This window comes from Mirounga leonina, unplaced genomic scaffold, assembly GCF_011800145.1.
Source record: "Mirounga leonina isolate KUSES-001 unplaced genomic scaffold, KU_Mleo_1.0 Mir_178, whole genome shotgun sequence".
NCBI classification, from domain to species: domain Eukaryota; kingdom Metazoa; phylum Chordata; class Mammalia; order Carnivora; family Phocidae; genus Mirounga; species Mirounga leonina.
Window position 1 is genome coordinate 2,403,606 of NW_023270464.1, and position 20,668 is coordinate 2,424,273.

Sequence of the window (20,668 nt, forward strand, 5' to 3'; positions counted from 1 at the left end):
CTTGAGACAGAAAACAAAAAGCAAAATGTCAGAAGTCTAACTGTATTAATAATATCATTAAATGTAAAATGATTAAATAGTACAATCCAAATAAATATAAAAACAAGACCCAATACTTTGTTGGTTCTGGAGAAACATGCTAGATTCTAAGATACAAATAGTTTGAAATCAACAAGATGGAAAAGGATGTATGATGCAAACAGCACTGTAGGAAATTGAAATACCTATAATAATATTAGACAAAATACTTTAAATAAAAAATGCTATTAGAGATAAAGAGGAATATTTTATAATTATGAAGAGTCACTATACTGGTAAATACAGTAACTAGCACTATTAACACAGCCCCAAATTACATAAAGAACAAAACTAATGGAATTGAAAGAAGTAAGAAATAATTCAATATATCATACTTTACTTCAATTTTCTACTTTCAATAATGGATAGAATAATTAGACAGCAAATGACAGGGAAACAGAGAACTTGACCAACACTACAAAATGACAAGACTTAACAGACTTCTATAGAACACTCTACCAAACAATAGCAGAATATGTATTTTTCATAGGTGCACATAGAACACGCTAGAATAATATGATATTCTATAAAACAAGCCTTGATAGATGTAAAAGGACTGAAATCATGCAAAATGCGTTCTTCAACTATAATAGAATTATATCAGAAACCAGTAACAGAAAGAAATTTGGTAAATTCACAAGTATGTGAAAATAATGCACTTCTAAATAAACAATGGATGGAAAAAATAAATCACTCAGCAATTCCATGAATTCACAAAGATGTGGAAAATAAACAATGCACTTCAAATAAACAATGGGTGAAAAATTTCTGAGTGATTTCTTTTTTCACCTATTGTTTATTATAAGTGCATTGTTTATTTTCCACATCTTTGTGAATTTACCAAATTTCTTTCTATTATTGATTTTTAATATAATTCTATTAAAGTATAAAAATCAGAGAGGGAGACAAACCATGAGAGACTCTGGACTCTGGGAAACAAACTGAGGATTACAGAAGGGAGGGGGGTGGGGGATGGGGAAGCTGGCTGATGGGTATTAAGGAGGGCACATGTTGCAAGGAGCACTGGGTGTTACATGCAACTAATGAATCATTGAACGCTACATCAAAAACTAATGATGTACTAAAACTCCTCTCCCTCTGCAGCTCCCCCTGCTTGTGTGCTCTCTTTCTGTCAAATAAATAAATAAAATCTCAAAAAAAAAACCCTAATAATGTACTATATGTTGGCTAACTGAACACAATAAAAAAAAATTCCACTTCTACATGTATAAGAAATGAAAATATATGTCCACACAAAATACACACATATTCATAGCAGCATATTAAAACCAACCAAAAGTGAAAACAACCTTAATGCCTTATTGAGTTTTGTTATTATTAACTGATGAAGGGACGAACAAAATATAGCCATACAATAAAATATTATTAATAGAAATAATGAAATACTGATACCTGCTATCATATAAATGAACCTTAAAAATTATGCTAAGTAATAGAAGCCAGTCACAAAAATGCACATATTCTGATTCCATTTATATGTGAAGTCCAGAATAGGCAAATCATAAGAGATGTAAATTAGATTACTGGTTGCCTACTGCCCAAAGTGGGAGGTTGTAACAATGAACAGTGACTGCTAATAGATACTTGTCTTTTGGGGGGATGATGAAAATGTTCTCAACCTAGGGGTGCCTGGGTAGCTCATCTGATTAAGCGTCCAACTCTTGATTTCAGCTTAGGTCATGATCTCAGGGTCCTGAGATCAAGTTCCACATCAGGTTCTCCACTCAGCAGGGGGTCTGCTTCCCCTCTCTCTCCCCCCCCACTTGTGCAATTTCCCTCTCTTTTTCTCTCTCTCAAATAAATAAATCTTAAAAAAAAGGAAAAGAAAATGTTCTCCAACTAAATCATGGCAGCACAACTTTGTGAACATTTAAAAACCCCTGAGGGACACCTGGGTGACTCAGTTGGTTAAGCTTCTTCCTTCAGCTCAGGTCATGATCCCAGGGCCCTGAGTTGGGGCTCCCTGCTCAGTGGGGAGTCTGCTTCTCACCTCACCCCTGCCCCTCCCCCTGCTCATGCTCTCTCACTCATTGTCTCTCAAATATATGAATAAAAACAAACAAACAAATAAATAAATAAATATAAAACCACTGAATTGTATACTTTAACTGGATGAATTTTGTAGTATATGAATTATATCTCAATAAAGATTTTTTTAAAAAAGTAAACTAAAAATATTTTCAGGTTTACAAATGCTGAAAGAACTCATCATAAAAGACTCATACTAAAAGAAAAATCAAAGGAAGTTCTTCAAGTAGAAGGAAAATGATAAAGGACAGAAATATGTATCCACACACATTCGTACTATATGTAAACTGGTATAAAATCACCTGGAGGTAGACTGTGATAAGTTAAAAATTATACTACAAACCTTTAGTACAACCACTAAAATGGCATCATAAAGGGTTATAGACAATAACAAAGGAAATAAGAGAGAATCATAAAAAGAGGAGAAAAGGAACAACAGACAGGATCTATAGAAAACTAATAAAAAGGTGACAGGTTTAAATTTAACCACAACAAAAATAAATAAATAAATAAATTTAACCACAACAATCATTACAATAAATGTAAATGGTCTAAAGACTCCAATTAGAATGAAGAGATTGATGGACTGAATGTTAGGAAAGCAAAACCAATCTATAAGATGCCTACAAGAAGCACACTTTAAATCTAATGAGGAATATAGTTTGTAAGTAAAAGAATGGAAAGATCTATACCATACTAAAACTAGGCAAAAGAAAGCTGGAGTGTCTATTTTAACATCAGACAAAGTAGATTTCACAAAAAAGAATATTGCCAGGTACAAGGATATTCATTTTCTAATGATGATGTGGTCAATTAATCAAAAGGACATAAAAATCCTAAATGCTTCTACCCCTAATATCATTGTTTCAAAATTCATGATTCAAACACTGATAGAACTATAAAAAGAAATGGACAGATCCATAGTTATTGCCAGAGATTTCAATACCCTACCCTGAATAATTGATAAAAATAGGTTTTAAAAAATCAGTCAGTAATAAATAAGTCATGAGGATGAAAAGTACAGCATAGGGAATATAGTCAATAATACTAGTGTTGTATGGTGACACATGGTAACTATGCTTATTGTGGTAAGCACTGCACTACATTGTACACCTGAAACTAATGTAACATTATATGTTAACTATACTTCAATAACAAAAAAATTAAATCAGCAAGTAGATCTTTTTTTTTTTAAGATTTTATTTATTTGACAGATAGATAGAGAGCACAAGTAGGCAGAGAGGCAGGCAGAGGGAGAGGGAGAAGCAGACTCCCCACTGAGCAGGGAGCCCGAAGCAGGGCTCGATCCCAGGACCCTGGGATCATGACCTGAGCCGAAGGCAGCCGCTTAACCAACTGAGCCACCCAGGCGCCCCTCAGCAAGTAGATCTTTATAAAAATATGAACTAACTTCACTTAATCTAATTACACAACATTCCACCTCACAGTAACAAAATACGTTCTTTGCAAGTGCGCACCAATATAGATCATATTCTGGGCCATGAACCAAGTCTCAGTAAATTTGAAAGGATCTAAGTTACACAGAGTATGTTCATTGACTACAGTGGATTTTAATTAGAAATCAGTAACAGAAAGATAACTGGAAAAATCTCAAATATTTGGAAAATGAATACCACACATCTAAATGAACACCATGCATGGGTGAAAGAAGAAATCAAAAAGGAAACTAGTAGGGTTTTCTTTATTGAATGTAAATGAAATCAAAACACTGAAATCTGTGGAATGTCACTATAGTATTGCCTAGGAGGAATTTATAGCACTAAACACTAAAATTAGATAAGAAGGTCTCAAATCTATGACTTCATCTTCCACTTTAAGAAACTAAAAATAAAGCAAACTAAATTCAAAGCAAGCAGAAGAATGGTAATAATACAGATCTAAGTGAAAATCAGTGAACTAGAAAACAAAAAAATAATATTCCATAGTAGGTCTTGGGGTTGGGCCCTGAGCTCTGTGTTTTAAAGAGCTCCCAAGGTAATCCTGATATAAAGCCAGATTTGTAAACTGTTGGACAGGTTTCCTTTAGAATCCTTTCAAGCCATGATATTCTATGAAACTATGATTCTCACATCTGCATTTGTCCCTCAAATGTGAATTAGTAGGATAACAACCTAATCAGTATGGGCACAGTAATACTTTATAAAAGGATCTGTAAGATATTTTGGATCAGGATGTTAATTACATACTGATGAAATGCCGACAGCTGAACAGAAATCTCGATCTAAGACAAAGCTTTTATGACAGTGGAACTGGCTGCGACTTCTATTTCACTACTCGTAAACCAGGCGGAACAAGCAGCCAACACGGTGTGTAGGTCTAGGAATAGAGTGGGTGGAAGGCAGATGACACGTTCTGTCCTCTCTCTATGGGTCAGGTGTTATAATCTACAATTCTTACAACAAGACTTGGATATAGTTTTAATTAACCCATTTAGAGATGGAAACCCACAGGTCAGTGAGTTTGTATCTCTAAGTGAATCTGCTGACAACTGGTAGAAGAACCCATTATTTGAGTCCAGCTCTTTTCTCACTCAAACTCTCTCTAAGCCACATGAAGCTATTTTGCTCAATTCCTGCAGTGGTAATGAATAAACATAAGAAACAGATCACTTGTTATTCTATAAACTGAATTGCATATTCAAATCAAGTCCAGTCATTAGATTATTCCTAGGGACATGTTATTGGAGTTATTTACCAAATTACAGATAAAAAAAAAAATACTTATACATTGAGATCTCATTATATGTCTCCTACAAGAAAAAATATAGCCTAGTAAAAAAATCTTTTTTAATGAACCAAACTATAGGCATATGCTCTCATACAGCCTTGCCTTACACAGCATTCTGCCTTAGGTAGAGTGCCATGATGAAATCCCAAGTGCTAAGGTATATGTGTGAAAAGGATCACTGCCCAAAATGGTAAGGATTATGAGGGGAAGGGTCACCTACCAACATGTAGGTCTTACATGAGGTAATGGGTCTTAACCCAGAGTCCTCTGGATGCCTAATTACTCTCCCATAGAGATGACAGGTATAATTTCTCCACAAAATTTGTTCTCCACCTCCCTATGCATTTGAATTAACTTTGTGAGAAAATCAGTTAACTAAGTCTACAGTAATAGCTTTTACTTTGAGCACAGCAATTAAGAATGTCTGTTTCCTCTCCTCCTACATCTGTTCTGAGAATGGGGTGAATATATTTGAATTATTTTCTGGATATACAGTAATTGTTGGGAAATGACAATTCACCTGTCTGCATAGTAGGCTGTGGTTTTAGATGAAGACTAACCAAGCTAACCTAAATGTACAATTCAGACAGTCATCTGATGTGCAGTAAGACAGGAAAAGACCGTTAGAAAGGTCATCTGAAAATCAGTACCAAAGCTGAGGCACTTAGATTGTGATCTATCAAGTCACTATGCTTTAGGGACCCTGAAATCAACTCTCTCTTCCTCACACAAGCACCTACACTTTAACATGTGTATTTCATTCCTTCGGATTAAAACCTTATGTCTCTTATTGTTTCTTAAAATATAAAACCATCAGGATGAGGGACAATTGTATATATCCATTATAAATCATATCTTTTTTTTTTTTAAGATTTTATTTATTTATTTGACAGAGAGAGACACAGAGGGAACACAAGCAGGGGGAGTGGGAGAGGGAGAAGCAGGCTTCCCGCGGAGCAGGGAGCCCGATGCGGGGCTCGATCCCAGGACCCTGGGATCATGACCTGAGTTGAAGGCAGATGCTCAACCAACTGAGACACCCAGACAGCCCTACAGTTAAGCCTCTTCTTCTTTTTTTTAAAGATTTTATTTATTTATTTGACGCAGAGAGAGACAGCGAGAGAGGGAACACAAGCAGGGGGAGTGGGAGAGGGAGAAGCAGGTTTCCCGCCGAGCAGGGAGCCTGACGCAGGGCTCGATCCCAGGACCCTGGGATCATGACCTGAGCCGAAGGCAGACGCTTAACCATCTGAGCCACCCAGGCGCCCCAAATCATATCTTAATATAATTGATTGTTTGTACAGTCCTTCACACATTTCAAAATTCTCTCAAATTCTATGATCCAGCTTAAACTCTCAAAACCCTATGGCAGGGCCTGACAGGAGTTGTCACATTTACACACATCAGGAACCAGCCCAGAAATATAGGAGGGTTTGCTCTGCCTTTCTACTGGCTACTCCAGGCCTCCCTCAGAGACATCACATCTGTGGCCAACATTCTTTAGGCATTCTTTTTACAGTTCTTTAGTTACTCAATTATCCTTATAATTTTGCACTGAAAGATATTAAAGAGCAACATGATAAGGTGTGCTTTAAAAATTATACTTCAGAGCCCACTTGTTATGTCTTTTAGTTGTTTAACATAACATTATCTGCAACAAAACTAACTCCAGACCTATCTGGGGTCATATTCCCACTACTGAGTCATTCTCTCGCTCCCCTTCCTCATCCAGGAACGTGACCCTGGAAGGAGCAGGAGCTCCTCCTAGCGAGGACTTGGCCCTGTCACTTCAGTACTCTTGAATCAGTGCCCAGCTGCCATGTCCAGCTCTGGGAATTGTGAAGAAAAGAAGCTCAAGTGGCCTCTCCACCAGGGGGGTACTCCCCACTGAAGAGGAGGCTGGGGTTCCTCTGTCTTCTGCCAGCAAGTTACAGCAGTGCAAACCTCACCTTCTCACTCATGCAACCAGCTTCTTCTCATACTGGATGCTCATCATTCCTCATTTTGAAGAAGTTTTAACTAAACTGGGAAAATAAGCTTTAGAAAAGCCTGGAAAAGAAGTCCAGATATGCAAACACCTGAAGAAGAGGAATAGAAAAATTAATCCCTCTTGTCATGGACAAAGCCAAGAAAAGATTATTCAGATGTTCTGCCTAAATTAAATGAGTCCATGAGTCATTTCTATGCATTGTGCATGTATTCGGTGTTCATTCACCTTTAAAAGCCAACACATAACCTTTTATTTTTCCCAGTACTGACTGTATTTGGTATAGACTGTCCAGATTATGGACAAATAATTTGTATTCTGAAATACTCTATTTTCAAGACAGTGGTTCAAATTTCTTCAAACCCTGAAGGGAGAGAAATCACTCAGGTTCATTTCCTTTCCTTTTCACAGTTCTCTTATCCTCCTCTAGCCTTTTTGAGCTCACATGACAAGATCTGTTCCTGAGATAAATGATACCCTGAATAACCCTGAACTAGTAAAGGACATAGCTGAAGTATTACTTAGAATGAGGGATAGTTAAAGACAGAGAACTAAAACAGATACATCCATAATTTAGTAGTTAGTTGAGAGATAATAGCTGGAAAAATAGTGCGTATTTTTTTTTTAAGATTTTATTTATTTATTAGAGAGAGAGACAGCTAGAGAGGGAACACAAGCAGGGGGAGTGGAAGAGGGAGAAGAAGGCTCTCCGCCGAGCAAAGAGCCTGATGCGGGGCTCAATCCCAGAACCCTGGGATCATGACCTGAGCCAAAGGCAGACGCTTAACGACTGAGCCACCCAGGTGCCCCCAATAGTGCGTATTTTTAAAACATGATCGCAGTTTGTATTATGAAAACTAAGTAGAGGATTCCATGTGGGTATGTTACTTCTGTGCAACATAAATGAGTCTGTTCGATTCCATCTATTTATTGTGGACAATAACAGTGATGAGCCATTTTATTTATTTCCTGATGTTGGATCTTTGTGGATGCAGTTGGACTACGTATGTTGGGAGAAGCCAACGTAAATTGATGCATCTATAGTTAGGAATGGGAACTGTGTCCTGGGGTGGGGGAAAAGAAGATCAATTCCCAGCTGCAGAACTGTGGAAAGTACACAAAAGTGTTGCAGAAACTATTTCACGGCTGCACCACATTTCGCCATCCTCAAGACAGTCTTTCAAAATGTACTATTCCTATTGCACAAATGAGAAAATGATGCTAGAAGAAACTCAGAGAAACACTTGATCCACCCTGGCAGGGAGGTGAGAAGAGGACAGGTCATGGAAGAGGGCTTCTAATAGGAGGTAACTTCACGGCTTGAAGAAAGGTAGGAAAGAGCTCAGTGCAGAAGAGGGAGAAGGGTGTTAAGAGAACCACATGTTGGAATGAGAGAACAGTAAAAGCAAGCATCCAGTTAAGGAAAGCAGGAGGTTTGGTGTCCCCAAAGGGTATAACATGTGAGACGTGGAGTGTCAGGAAGTAAAAGCAAAGAGGTAGGCAAGGGCCAGATAGTGGCTTACCACTTTATGTCATTCTAAGGGCTTGGATTTTATCCTAGGATTAAAGTGGAATTTTCAAGGAATTTAAACTAAAGAGTGCCTTAAACAGGCTTGCCTTACTCCAAAGTGGGAATCCCAATATCCCAATATCGACTCTTACATGCTTGTAGTCAGGGAACCTACCTCCTTCCCTCTCCTTTAGGAAAACCCAAGCATCTGCTTTGCTCCCCACATATCCATGTCCCAGGGCTTGGTGCAGAGTGAAAGTACAGTAAATAGAGGTTGATTGAGAGAGGGAGGAAGAGTGTAGGAGAGGTGAGTAAATACACTGGGAATTATAATAAACTAATGATAAATCCATGTATAGCACTATGCTATGTAATATAAGTTGATTGTGCCTTGAGGAAGAGGCACAATGGTCGTAATAAATAGGCTACAAGTGATAAAAGTAGTGAGAAAAAGCAAAGAAATTCAGATTGTTACAGGAAATTGTCCTTTAAAGCAGAGCCCTTCTAAACCATGAAAGAAAATGGTGTCTAATTCAGGATCTTTGACCAGGAGAGCTGTTCTTGGGCAATGACTCTGATTGAGCATCAGCGAGTTGCTGGATTCTGCCACTCAGACATTACCTAGCATTTAAATGAGACAAGAGGAATCCTAAACTGCACCAGTGATCCTGCAGACTTTCATCAGGTCACTCTGCTGCCTCAGGGATCATGACAGTGTGCTTGGAAGAACTTTAAAATCATAAAACAAAAGAGGAGCATCCTGTTTTATGGTTTTATATTTAGTTGTTTTTTTAAGTGTCCTTTGCTCAAAAACCAGAGCCCTTCTGATGACATAAGGCTTTAGAAAAGTTGCCATTTAAAAAAGTATTCTTTCTTAGTGTGTAGTAAGTACACTGTTTCACTTAGAAAATTTACAATTCTTATGTACATAGTGGAAAAATAAAATCCTTAGAATTGTGAATTCTGCTTGCCTGTTGCACATGACAAAGCCTTAGTACATCCCCTTCTGAGTGTTTTGGTGTGTGTGTGTGTAAGAGGGGTTCCCTGTTTTATGAATAGAATTGCCTGGCATTTTCTACAGTAAAGTGGCTAAATGATCAAGGTATCGTCAGAGACCTGGGTGGGAAGCCGAGCTCACTCACTTTCTACCCATGTCCAATTTTCCACCTCAGAGGACAAATGTGGTACTGAATAATACCATAGATGGAAAGTGCAGTGCTGTATTTATAGCACGGGATAAGCAAAGGACTAAACTTACCCAGAAGGGCAAGGAAAAAGTCTTATTTATCTTTGCTGTAGGGTCAAGCACAGTGTCTGACAATTAATGAAGAAATTAGCAATATTTTCTCAATTTTCTCTTTCCATATAAGTGCAGAACTGCTGCACACTCTTCACACTGGATAGACCCTCTATATAATTATAAAGGGGGAAATGTGGTGACAGTTGAATTTATGAACCTTGTGCAATGGTGATTTAGATGTATTGCTTACTGAATAAATATCTTAAAGCTGGAAGGAAGTTTACAGATAATTTGTTCCCTTTCCTTTATTGTATGGAAAGGCAACAGAAGCATGTAAAGATGAGATGACATGCGTCTCCAAACCTCCTGCACACTACACCACAAGGGTTTTGATGTTCTATGCCTATTGGAACCAATGTAGTTCTATGTCCTGCTACTGATAAATTGGACACCTGAGCCTCAAACTTGGAAAAACAGAGGAACAAGGTGGCTGGGGTAGTATGCGAGTTGGCAAGCTGCTGGGCTCTAAATGAAACTGAGCCCCATGGAGAAGAAGAAATAAACTAAAGCTTGGGTTCATCCTATAAAAAATGTGTCTGCCACAACCCCCTTGGTCTCTGATCATCATCATGAATATGCCCTATACGATTAACTGTATGAGATTCTCTCCTGGACAAACACACCACTCTTGTCGTGGTCTTGGATCAAAAGCTACTTTTTGATTTATCTGTTGTTAACTTATCACAACAATTGATAGAAAGACCAGACAGAAAATCAGTAAAGATAGGGAAGAACTCAAGAGTACCATCAAACAACAGGTTCAATCCATTCAACAACAGCAAAATATACATTCTTTTTAAATGCCTATGGGACATTCACCAAAATAGACCATATTCTGGGTCATAAATCAAAGATTAACAAATTCAAATGAATTTAACTCATATAGAGTATATTCCCTTATTAAAATAGGATCAAACTAGAAATCAGTAACAGATAACAGGAAAACTTCCAAACACCTGGAAACTAAAAATACACTTCTAAATAATGTGAGTTAAGGAAAAAAAAATCTCAAGAGAAACAAATACACTGAACTTAATAAAAATGAAATTTCAACATACCAAAATCTGTGAAAGAACAGTTAAAGCAGTGTAATTTAAAGCACTATTGCTTACATTAGAATACTATTATTTTATTATTTTTTATATATCCACAATAAACTTGTGTAAGTCTTTGCAAAAAAAAAAAATAGTCTTATGTCAAGAAACTAAGTGCTACCTCAAAAAAGAAGAAACACAAAATAAACCCAAAGCAAACAGAAAAAAAGCAAATAATAAATATAAAAGAGAAGTTTAATGAAATTGAAAACAGAAAAACAATATGAGAAAAACAATGAAACAAAAAGGTAGTTCTTTGAAAAGATAAATCAAACCTCTAACAAGATGACAAAGAAAAAAGAAAGATGATGAAAATTACTAATATCAGAAATGAAGCAGGGGATATATTATAGGCCATAAAGATATTAAGAGGATTATAAGGGAATATCATGAAAAATTCTATACATATAAACTAACATCTTAAAAGAAGTAGACCAATTTCTTTTTTTTTTTAAGATTTTATTTATTTGAGAGAGAGAGAATGAGAGAGAGCACATGAGAGGGGGGAGGGTCAGAGGGAGAAGCAGACCCCCTGCTGAGCAGGGAGCCCGATGCGGGACTCGATCCCGGGACTCCAGGATCATGACCTGAGCCGAAGGCAGTCGCTTAACCAACTGAGCCACCCAGGCGCCCAGAAGTAGACCAATTTCTTAAAAAGCACAAATGATCACAACTTACCTAATATAAAATTGATAAGTTGAAGAGATTTATATCTATTAAGGAAATTAATTTGTAATGATGAAACTCCAGAAATCTCCTGACTCAGAGAATATTGCTGGAGAATTCTATGAAATACTGAAGTTTACACAAACTTTTGCACAATCTTTTCCAGAAAACAGAAGATCAGAGGGTACTTCCTAACTTATCTTATGGAACTAGTATTACCTGATACCAAAACCAAACAAAGATTGTCAAAGAAAAAGAAAAGAAAAAAAAAAAAGAAACAGAAAACAGCAGACCAATGTTCCTCTTGAATAGAGAGGCAAACATCCTTAACAAAATATTGGCAAATAGAATTCAGCAATATATAAGAAGAGGTTTTTAAAAAGAGTATTATCAAATACATAACTATGTGGGCCTTATTCTAGGGATGCAAGACTGGTTCAATATTTGAAAATCACTCAACCTAATCCACTATATTAACTGGCTAAAAAAAAAAAAGTCACATGATCTCATCTACTGATGCAGAAAAGGCATTTGGCAAAATTCAACATCCATTCATGATTTTAAAAAAAGTGACTTTCAGAAAACCAGGAATAGAGGGAACTCTCTCTGATAAAAAATATATACAAATATATAGCTAACATTACACTTAATAGTGAAAGACTGAATGTCCTTCCTCTAAGATCTAGAACAAAGCAAGATGTCCATTCACACCACTGCTATTCAACACAGTGTTGGAAGTTCCAGCCAGTGAAATAAGGCAATAAACTAAAATAAAAGATATACAGATTGGTAAGCAAGAAATAAAATTTCCCATATGACATGATGGAATACACAGAAAATCCCAAGGAACCTATCAAAAAACAAACACACAAAACTTCCTAAAATACTGAGTTTCAGCAAGTCATAGGATACAAAATCAATATATAAAAAATCAACTCTATTTCTGTATATCTAGCAATGAACATAGGGAAAAAGAAATTTTAAAATACAGTACCATTTATAATCACTCCAAAAACATGTAATACTTAGGTGTAAATCTAACAAAATATATTCAGAACTTGTATACTAAAAACTGTAAAACACTGAATGTAAGAAATTAAAGAAGATCTAAAATGGGAAGACATATCACATTTGTGGATTTGAATACTCAACATAGTACAGATGGCATTTTTCCCAGATAGAGACTTAGCAGAAGAGTTTTTCTAGATATAGGCAAGATAATTCTAAAATTCATATGGAAAAGAAATGGCTTATAAGAGTTAAAATAATTTTTAAAAAGAGGAATAAAGAGGTTGAATTAATCTACCCAATTTCAAGACTTATTATGTAACTATAGTAATCAAGACAGTGGGTATTACACAGTGATAGACACATAAATAAATAGAACAAAATAGAGAATCCAGAAATATCCTATGCCAGTTGATTTTTGGCAAATGTGTAAATGCAATTCAACAGGGGAAAGACAGTCTTTTTAATAAACGGTGATAGAGGGACTGGATATCCATAGGAAAAAAATGGTGGGGGGAACTTAGCTCTAAACCTCACACACTGATTTTATATAAAGACAGATAATGAATTAAATGTAAAACATAAAATTATAAAACTTTTAGAAGAAAACAAAGGAGAAAATCTTCAGGAACTAGGGCTTCATGAAGAGTTCTTAGTCATTACTCCAAAAGCATATTCCAAAAAATGTTTAAAAATCAGTAAGTTGAATTTCATCTATATTAAAAAAACTTTTCCTCTGTGAAAGATCTTATTAAGAGAATGAAAAGACAAGCTACATACTGAGAAAAAATATTTGCAAACTACATCTGGCAAAGGAATTATACCTAGATTATATGAACTCAATAATTCAACAGAAAAAATAAAACAAAATAATCCAATTTTTAAAGGGCAACTAATAGGAAGAGATATTTCAATGAAGAGGATATATTGCTGGCAAATAAGCACATAAAGGTAGCTCAATAGCACTAACCATCAGGAAAATGCAAGTCAAAACACAATGAGGTGTCAACCTATTAGATTTATGCCTATTAGAACAGCTAAAATAAAAAATAGTGACAATACTCATTGCTGGTGAAGACAGAGAAACCGGATCTCCTATACATTGGTTGGTGGGAATAAAAAATGGTACAGGTACTTTGGGGAAAAAGTTTGGCAGTTTCTTTAAAAAACTAAACAGCATAAAGCCTAGTAATCATACTCCTGGGCATTCATCCGAGGGAATGAAATCTTATTTCCGTACAAAAACCTCAATACAAATGCACATAGTCATTTTATTTGTAATAAACAAAAACTGGAAGCAACAAAAATGTTCCTCAATAGGTGAATGGATAAACAAACTGTGGTATATTCCTCCTATGGAAGATTACTTAGCAATAAGAAAGAACAAACTATTATTAATACACAGAACAACTTGAATGGATCTCTAAATCACTTTGCTGAGGGAAGAAAAGCCGATTTCAAAAGGTCACATACTGAGGGTGCCTGGGTGGCTCAGTTGTTTGAGTGACTGCCTTTGGCTCAGATCATGATCCTGGAGTCCCAGGATTGAGTCCCGCATCGGGCTCCCTGCTCGGCAGGAAGTCTGCTTCTCCTTCTGGCCCTCCCCACTCTCTCATGCTTTCTCTCTCATTCTCTCTCTCTCAAATAAATAAATAAAATCTTTAAAAAAAAAAAAAAAGGTCACATACTGAATGGCTGCATGTATATGACATTCTAAAAATGACCAAAACACAGAAATAACAAATAGTGGCTGACAAGGTTTGGGAATTTTGGAGGAGGGAGGTGGGTGCAACTATAAAGAGGCACAGGAAGGGGGTCTTTATGATGATGAAACAGTTCTATAGCTTGATTTTGGTGGTTCTTCCACAAATCTACGTATAATAAGATGACACGAAATTATGCACATACATTGTACCCATGCCAATTCCCTGGTTTTGATATCATATTACACTCATAAATTGTGTGATTCTGTACCATCTTTGCAACTTCCTGCGAATTTATAATTATTTAAAATAAAAACTTTAAAAATATATCATCACAGTATATTTTCTATTAGAATAACAAACATCGACACTCACCTCCAATATCCGGCCTCAGCTTTTTATCATATTCTCTTAGCAATTTGTTGAGAATAAGAGTCACATCAGTGTCTTGGGATTTTGGAGCCAAGACCCACTTTTGGTTTGATGATGAATCCTCATATTCATCCTCTTCCGCCTTTCTGGACCTGTAATTATGGCACAAAGCATGAAGTATAAGTCGTAGCAATGGCTCCAGGAAGTGTCTTAAGCTTGGCCCACTCAAGCACCACTGACATAAGTAGACAGTCCCCAATACTCGCAGCCCAATCAATAGATTACCTCTAAAATGAAAACAAAACACCATTTAGAAAGAATCCAATAGGAGGAATGCCACTGCTCTTAACATGTTACAATGTTTTCATTAAATGTCACAATGATTCCTTGTCTATGTTAAGCTATAGACACGAAGAGAAGCAAATCAATGCCAGGAGATCAAACAGCAAGCAATCAGCCTTGCTTGGCTCCACCCTGAGAACCTCTAAAGGTCAACGCACAAACCTTCCAGATGTTTGTCAGATGATGACTTTATCATGCTGTCTCTACCCCCTACTGCCAAGACCTAATTTTTGTTGAAGGTGAGACTAGCTTTTGCTGAAAATAGCTGAGTCTGACTTTTGTGCTTCTTAAGGAGAAGGGAACCTTCATTCAAGGTAGACATGGGGACAGTATGAGGTGGTCTGCTTGGCCAGCACTCATGTGTGGTGACAAGGAGCAGAGATGGTGTTTGACAAATACCCTCTGGCAATTCTACCTCTTACAACACAAACTGATTCATTTCCTACAGAGCAGGCTAATACAGACATTAAAAATTAAAATCTTTCTAATATGTCTTAATCATTTGCCCTTGAATAAACGGGTTGAAACGAATGCTTGAGCATCTCTGAGCTTGTCTTGTGCAGCAGGTCAGCCACCTCTCCTGGGTGATACACACTGACAGGAGTACTTGAATGGAGAGGCCTCAAAATGACAAGCTAGTTTTCTCAGTGAGTGAGGCCAAATCAACAACACAGCCATTCAGGCTTGAAAAGAGGAGAGGCTCCTTCTGCCTTAAAGCAGCATGTCCAGGTGGACTTTCATTTACTAGGGCAAGAAAAACTTGTAAAACAACAAACAACTTTGCTTGTTTCCTTATACTTTGTCAACATAAATGCCTTAATGACTTTTTTCTTCACCAAAGAGAACAAAATATAGAATAGAAAATTGTATTGAGGTTTTTTGTCCTGACTTGGTATGAGCTCATTTCTGTTTAGCTTCCCAAACAGGAGCCAAAATGTTAACATTATCTCAGGGCAAGTTGTGCTCTGGGACACAAGTTTATGTTAATCTTTGGAATTGTCTAAATTATCTATAATGAACATGAAAGAAAGGAAGAGAAGAAACTTCTAAAAATTCATTATCTCTATTTGTTTAAATGCTTGCAATCATATATATAATATTATAATCACATAGTTACATATATAGTACAATAGTATACATGATTTTATATAATATGTAATTATATGTATATGTCATGTATTATATACATTACAGTATTTTTATGAGTGTTAACTACCCTTAACCTAGACTAGGGCTGTGTCACATAGTCTGGTCCTGGTTGAATATATACATATATATGAGATTTTGAAAATGAGTATATGGCATATGTCTGGCAGATCGACTTCATTTAAGTTTTCCTAGGCTTATCTTAGACTATAATTCTATTTCTTGAATATATATTGGCTAGAAGGTTAAAATATATCATCCACAGAAACTATAAAATGCTGTGAGTTTTTATTTGCACTGAACATTCACCATCAATAAGAACCTACAAAATTTGGGACACATACAAGAAGTGATATGCTGCATTTCATTATTTTTAAAACTGAACTTTTACAAATAACATTATAGAATTTAAAATGTCACTTTAGAATATTTTATCAGAAATATTGTCAGGAATATTAATTTTATCATCTTGGGAAAAAAAGGACTAGGTTGAAGCAGGTTCTGTAAGTCATGGTTAGTTGGAAGCAATCATTGCCTACAGGACCTGGCAATTCATTCTGCAGCAAAACCATTTGGAGGGACTACGGACAGGGGGCAGATCACTTTGGCAGAATCACATACAACATTCTCAAGACACGTTCCAACTCCATCACAGTGCTTTCCTCTCTCCCTCTTCTGTCTCTCTGCCTCTTTCTCTCTCTTCTCTTCCCCCCCCCACCTTTCTCTCTTATTCCTCTCCCTATTTCCCCTCTCCCACCCCCAAAGATAGCTCACCAGCAGAGACCAGACTATGTTCTCCATGCCCTGTTATTTTCTATTGCCCCAGTGGTCATATGTACATAGATTGAGCACACTAATTATTCATCAGTTCTCTGTATACACACAGCCTTCGTTTTTGAAAGACTTTGAGCTACTTCAAAAGCAGGTATTATAATGAGCCTAATTCTCCCTCTAGTGGTGACGAGAGGGTTTTCCTGAAATTGCATAAGCTTCTTCCTTAGAGGCCAAGGCAGGTGAGAGTGGGAGAGAGGAGGAAGGAAAAGCAGCAGGGTCCTCTCCCACCCCTTCAGGAGGTAAACCAGAACCTGCAGCGCAGTGACTGGGTTGGGGTGCACAGTGGCAAAGTGTGGGCAGAGATCCTCTTGTCCCCTTAGAGGCCGACACCGAGCTTCTCCCAATCCTGGTCTTCGTCAGTTTGCTGCAGGACTTCAGGGAATGAAGTAGAAGCCTCACAGTGCTAGTGTCAGACCACCAGCCCCACAGGAAAATCCTCCCTTTCATGAAAACAAAATCCCGTCTCAGAGGACCCACTAGAATATGAATAAAACAAGAATGATCTGCTTTTCTAGGTGGGCTATATATAATCTTTATGAGTGTTCTATTATCAGGAATGTTGGATCCTAAATACCATCACTGCAATTAGCTTTTCTTAAAAACAAATCGGCAATGTATTGTCATTGTCAAAGAACGGCTCAACCTCCAGGTGTTATTTTCAGGTCTTACACCTTTCCTTCAACTAGAAAGACAGAGAGAAAGTCTGAAGTATTTTTAAATATTAAAAGGAGCTCCTAAACCTCAGAAAGCAGTTAAGTGTCTGCAAGGTATCACCAAAGTCCAGGCATGCCGTGGTGCATTGTAATCATAATAAGCTCATCCATGGGTGTCAGAACAGGGTGTTTTTCTCTCCATGGAGGTATCAAGCCATCACCACAGAGCACAACTCTCAGAACCTTTTCCAGGGATTCTGAACACCAGAACGCCATTCCAGAGTGCAAACGAGAACGCTCTCAGCATTAATAATGGTTTTGAAAGATGTCACTGGACTTCAGATTATTTTACATGTCTGTAAAACCCATTCAAAGAACAAAGACTCTCTCAAAGGAGAGGCATAGAGCAATGCAATTAGTTTAAAATTTGGATTTTTTTTTTTTCAACTGATATGCAACCTCTATTATAAAGGCCAGGGAATGAACCGAAAGACAGAACATATTAAAATCATTACATCTGCCTTGGTGAAATGGAAGGATGAGGAATCCCAAGAAATTGTACATGTATTCAGGAATCCCTAGAAACCTGACTGCTTCATGTTAGATACTAAGATATATTCCTACTAAGCACATAAACTAATGAGGACAATAAGCAGTTTTCCTTGTAGCATGTTAAGTAGCTACAAATCTAAACTATATGTAATTATCTAACTCTGAAATGCAGGTCACTTCATCCAGTTGGTAGCAACAGAAAGGTCATGCAGATGTGACTTCAGATCGAGATTATATACTTCAGACGTCTACATTATGCCTGGTGCTATCTGCTGGTCTCTCTGCCTCTAAACAGAGATAGTTCCAGGCAGAATCAACTTCAGAAAGTGCACTTCCATATCCTTCCCTAGCTCTCTCCTTAGACAGGAAGAAACTTGAGGTGAAAGGCCCAAGGAGTACAATGCCTGGTTGAGAGAGCTGCCTGTGTATCACCAGCTGACACTGTCTCTGGCACACTGTCTGCCTTTCACACTCTCACCTCTTAATAGGGGTAAGTGGTATGGAGGGGAGAACCAGGGCTTTCTTTGTCAGGGTCAAGCACCCCTGTCAAAAGTGGGGAGTGAAATTGGGGGTCCCTTTATGTCTGCTAAGATTTGTTAATGTGCCTTCCTACTTCACCAGTATGAATGAAAATCTAAGACCTGGCATTGCCTGCTGACACCTGCAGGGCTAACTGCCCATAGGAAGGCTCTCTAGCTCTCTAGCTTCCAGATCCAGGAAATGAACAAAGAGTGTTTTGGGGAAAGGGGTGTCCCAAGACTCTTGGGATGGGGGTAGGAGGAGAGGCATGGAGCTGCTCTGATTTCCAAAGTCTGCAGGCTCTGAGCTAGAGATCTAGTCTGGGAGACAGAATTAAAGAAACCAAACCCAGAATATCCAGTTATATTTACAGCAACATGGTTTAATCTTCTGGTTCGACAGCCCTTCCATCCTCATGAGCCATCTTCATCCCTTCCAGGAGCGTCTCTAAGCTCCCATTAGCGGGTTGCTGTTCTAGGAGGCAGGTTAAGGGTATTTAGGGTAAGATAATATCTTACAGTTACCAGGCAGAAGACTTATTATCAATTTCAACATGTTTGCTTTATGGGGTAAGTGTGTGTTTGTTCGTGTGTGTGAAAAGTGGCTCATCTAGAAGGGGTGCAATGTGTATAGTGTGTGTTTGCAGGGCCTGGGTCGAGGGGAATCCTTTCTAAGAAGTAGGGTTCTTTCCCTTGCTCCAATCCTCTTCCACCTGCCCCCAGCCTGGATGCTCTTTGCCAGTGTGATCTAAACTAGGCAGCTAGGAAATCATGACTTCTGGGTCCTGGGAAATTTCAGAGTGATGGAAATTATACAGAATGTCGGCCAGTGTGTGTGTGTGAGCCCCTGGAAAAACCCCTTAAAACAACCAGATCCTAAAAGCTTCAGGAGAAGCCCATTAATCTCAGAGTCTCCACATTCCCGGTTACAGAGAAGGCTGCAGCCACCCAGCCTGGAGAGGCAGATGGCCATGTCCAGGGGGCAATGGGACAGGTGAGGTGCGGGCCGACTTCCCCTCTTCTCCTGGCCCGGCCCCAGCGGGCTACGCCGCCGCAGCCCAGCCGACGGCGAAGCGCGCCGGGACTCCTGGCCGGCAGACAGCGCCCCCCGCCGCCCTCCGGCCCGGCTCAGAGCCCCGGGGCTGCGGGGCCCGGGCGCCACTTACCGCGCGTGCAAGCCCGAGAACAGGCAGAGGAAGAGCAGCAGCTTCGGGGCCATGGTGCGGTGGAGCTTAGGGAGCAGCGTCCAGGGCCTCCAGCCGGATGCGGCGTCCTCCGGAGCACGCGCCTCGCCTCCGCCCGCTCTCCTCTCCCTCCCTGCCTCCGGTGCCGCGGACTGCGGCGCCAAACCGGCTCCCGGCCGCCGCGGCCGGACAGGTGTGGGCTTTGGCGGCCCGCCGCGCCCCCGACGGCCGGCGGGTCTGCGCGCGGCTCCGCGGGGCGCACGCGGGACGCCCGGCCACCGCGGCGCGCCGCCCCCCGCCCGCACCCGGGCGCCGGGTCCGCGCAGCCTGGTGGCAGGAGCGGGTGGGCGCGGGCGGTCCCTGGCCTTGCAGCCCCGCGGCCCGCCGAGGCACTGCCCCCTCCGCGGAGAGCTGCGCGCCAGTGCCCCGGCGGTGGGCTCTGCGCGCGGAGTGAGGCCGCCGCGCGCTCAGAGGTGGGGGCAGCGAGGCAGCTCCTCTGGCAGCGCCTGTGAGGCGGTCCCGGCGGGGAGGAGTTTCCCCAATTACACGCCTGACAACGCGCGTGGCGAAGAAAGCAAGGTTTGAATGGAGTCAAGAGTTTGAGGCCAGGAAGGGGGCGGGGCTCAGCGGAGGAGGGGAGGCTTGGGGATCCCGCAGGGAGCCACTAGAAGGATCCCAGGGACTGGCACCTCAGCGTTGAGAGCTAGCCCCCGAGTCCGACGGAGTGCGTTCCTTCTGTCCTTTCAGCAGACGTGTTGTTTCTCCCAGGCTCTCTGACCTCCTGTTGCCGTCCTTCCCTGCGCGTCTTCAGCTAGATAGTCATAACAAAGGAGTGAGATGGTTTGCTGAAAGCGCCCCTTCCATGCACACGTCCTGCTAGGCCTACTGAACTCCTATGCACTACTAAGATTGTGTGTGGAAAAA

The 20,668-nt window shown here is 39.4% G+C and overlaps 1 protein-coding gene across 1 annotated transcript in view; it reads right to left on the reverse strand.

Annotated features, from left to right (window-relative positions):
• GABRG3 (gamma-aminobutyric acid type A receptor subunit gamma3) overlaps positions 1 to 19,848 on the reverse strand; it is a 797,287-nt gene extending 777,439 nt beyond the window's left edge. The window contains exons 1-2 of the mRNA XM_035023930.1: positions 19,727 to 19,848; positions 14,519 to 14,667 (exon numbers count right to left, since the gene is read on the reverse strand). Of these exons, the coding sequence (XP_034879821.1) occupies positions 14,519 to 14,667; positions 19,727 to 19,779 (202 nt within the window). The 5' untranslated portion in view covers positions 19,780 to 19,848. The remainder of the gene's footprint in view (positions 1 to 14,518; positions 14,668 to 19,726) is intronic.
• Between the last annotated feature and the right edge of the window lie 820 nt (positions 19,849 to 20,668).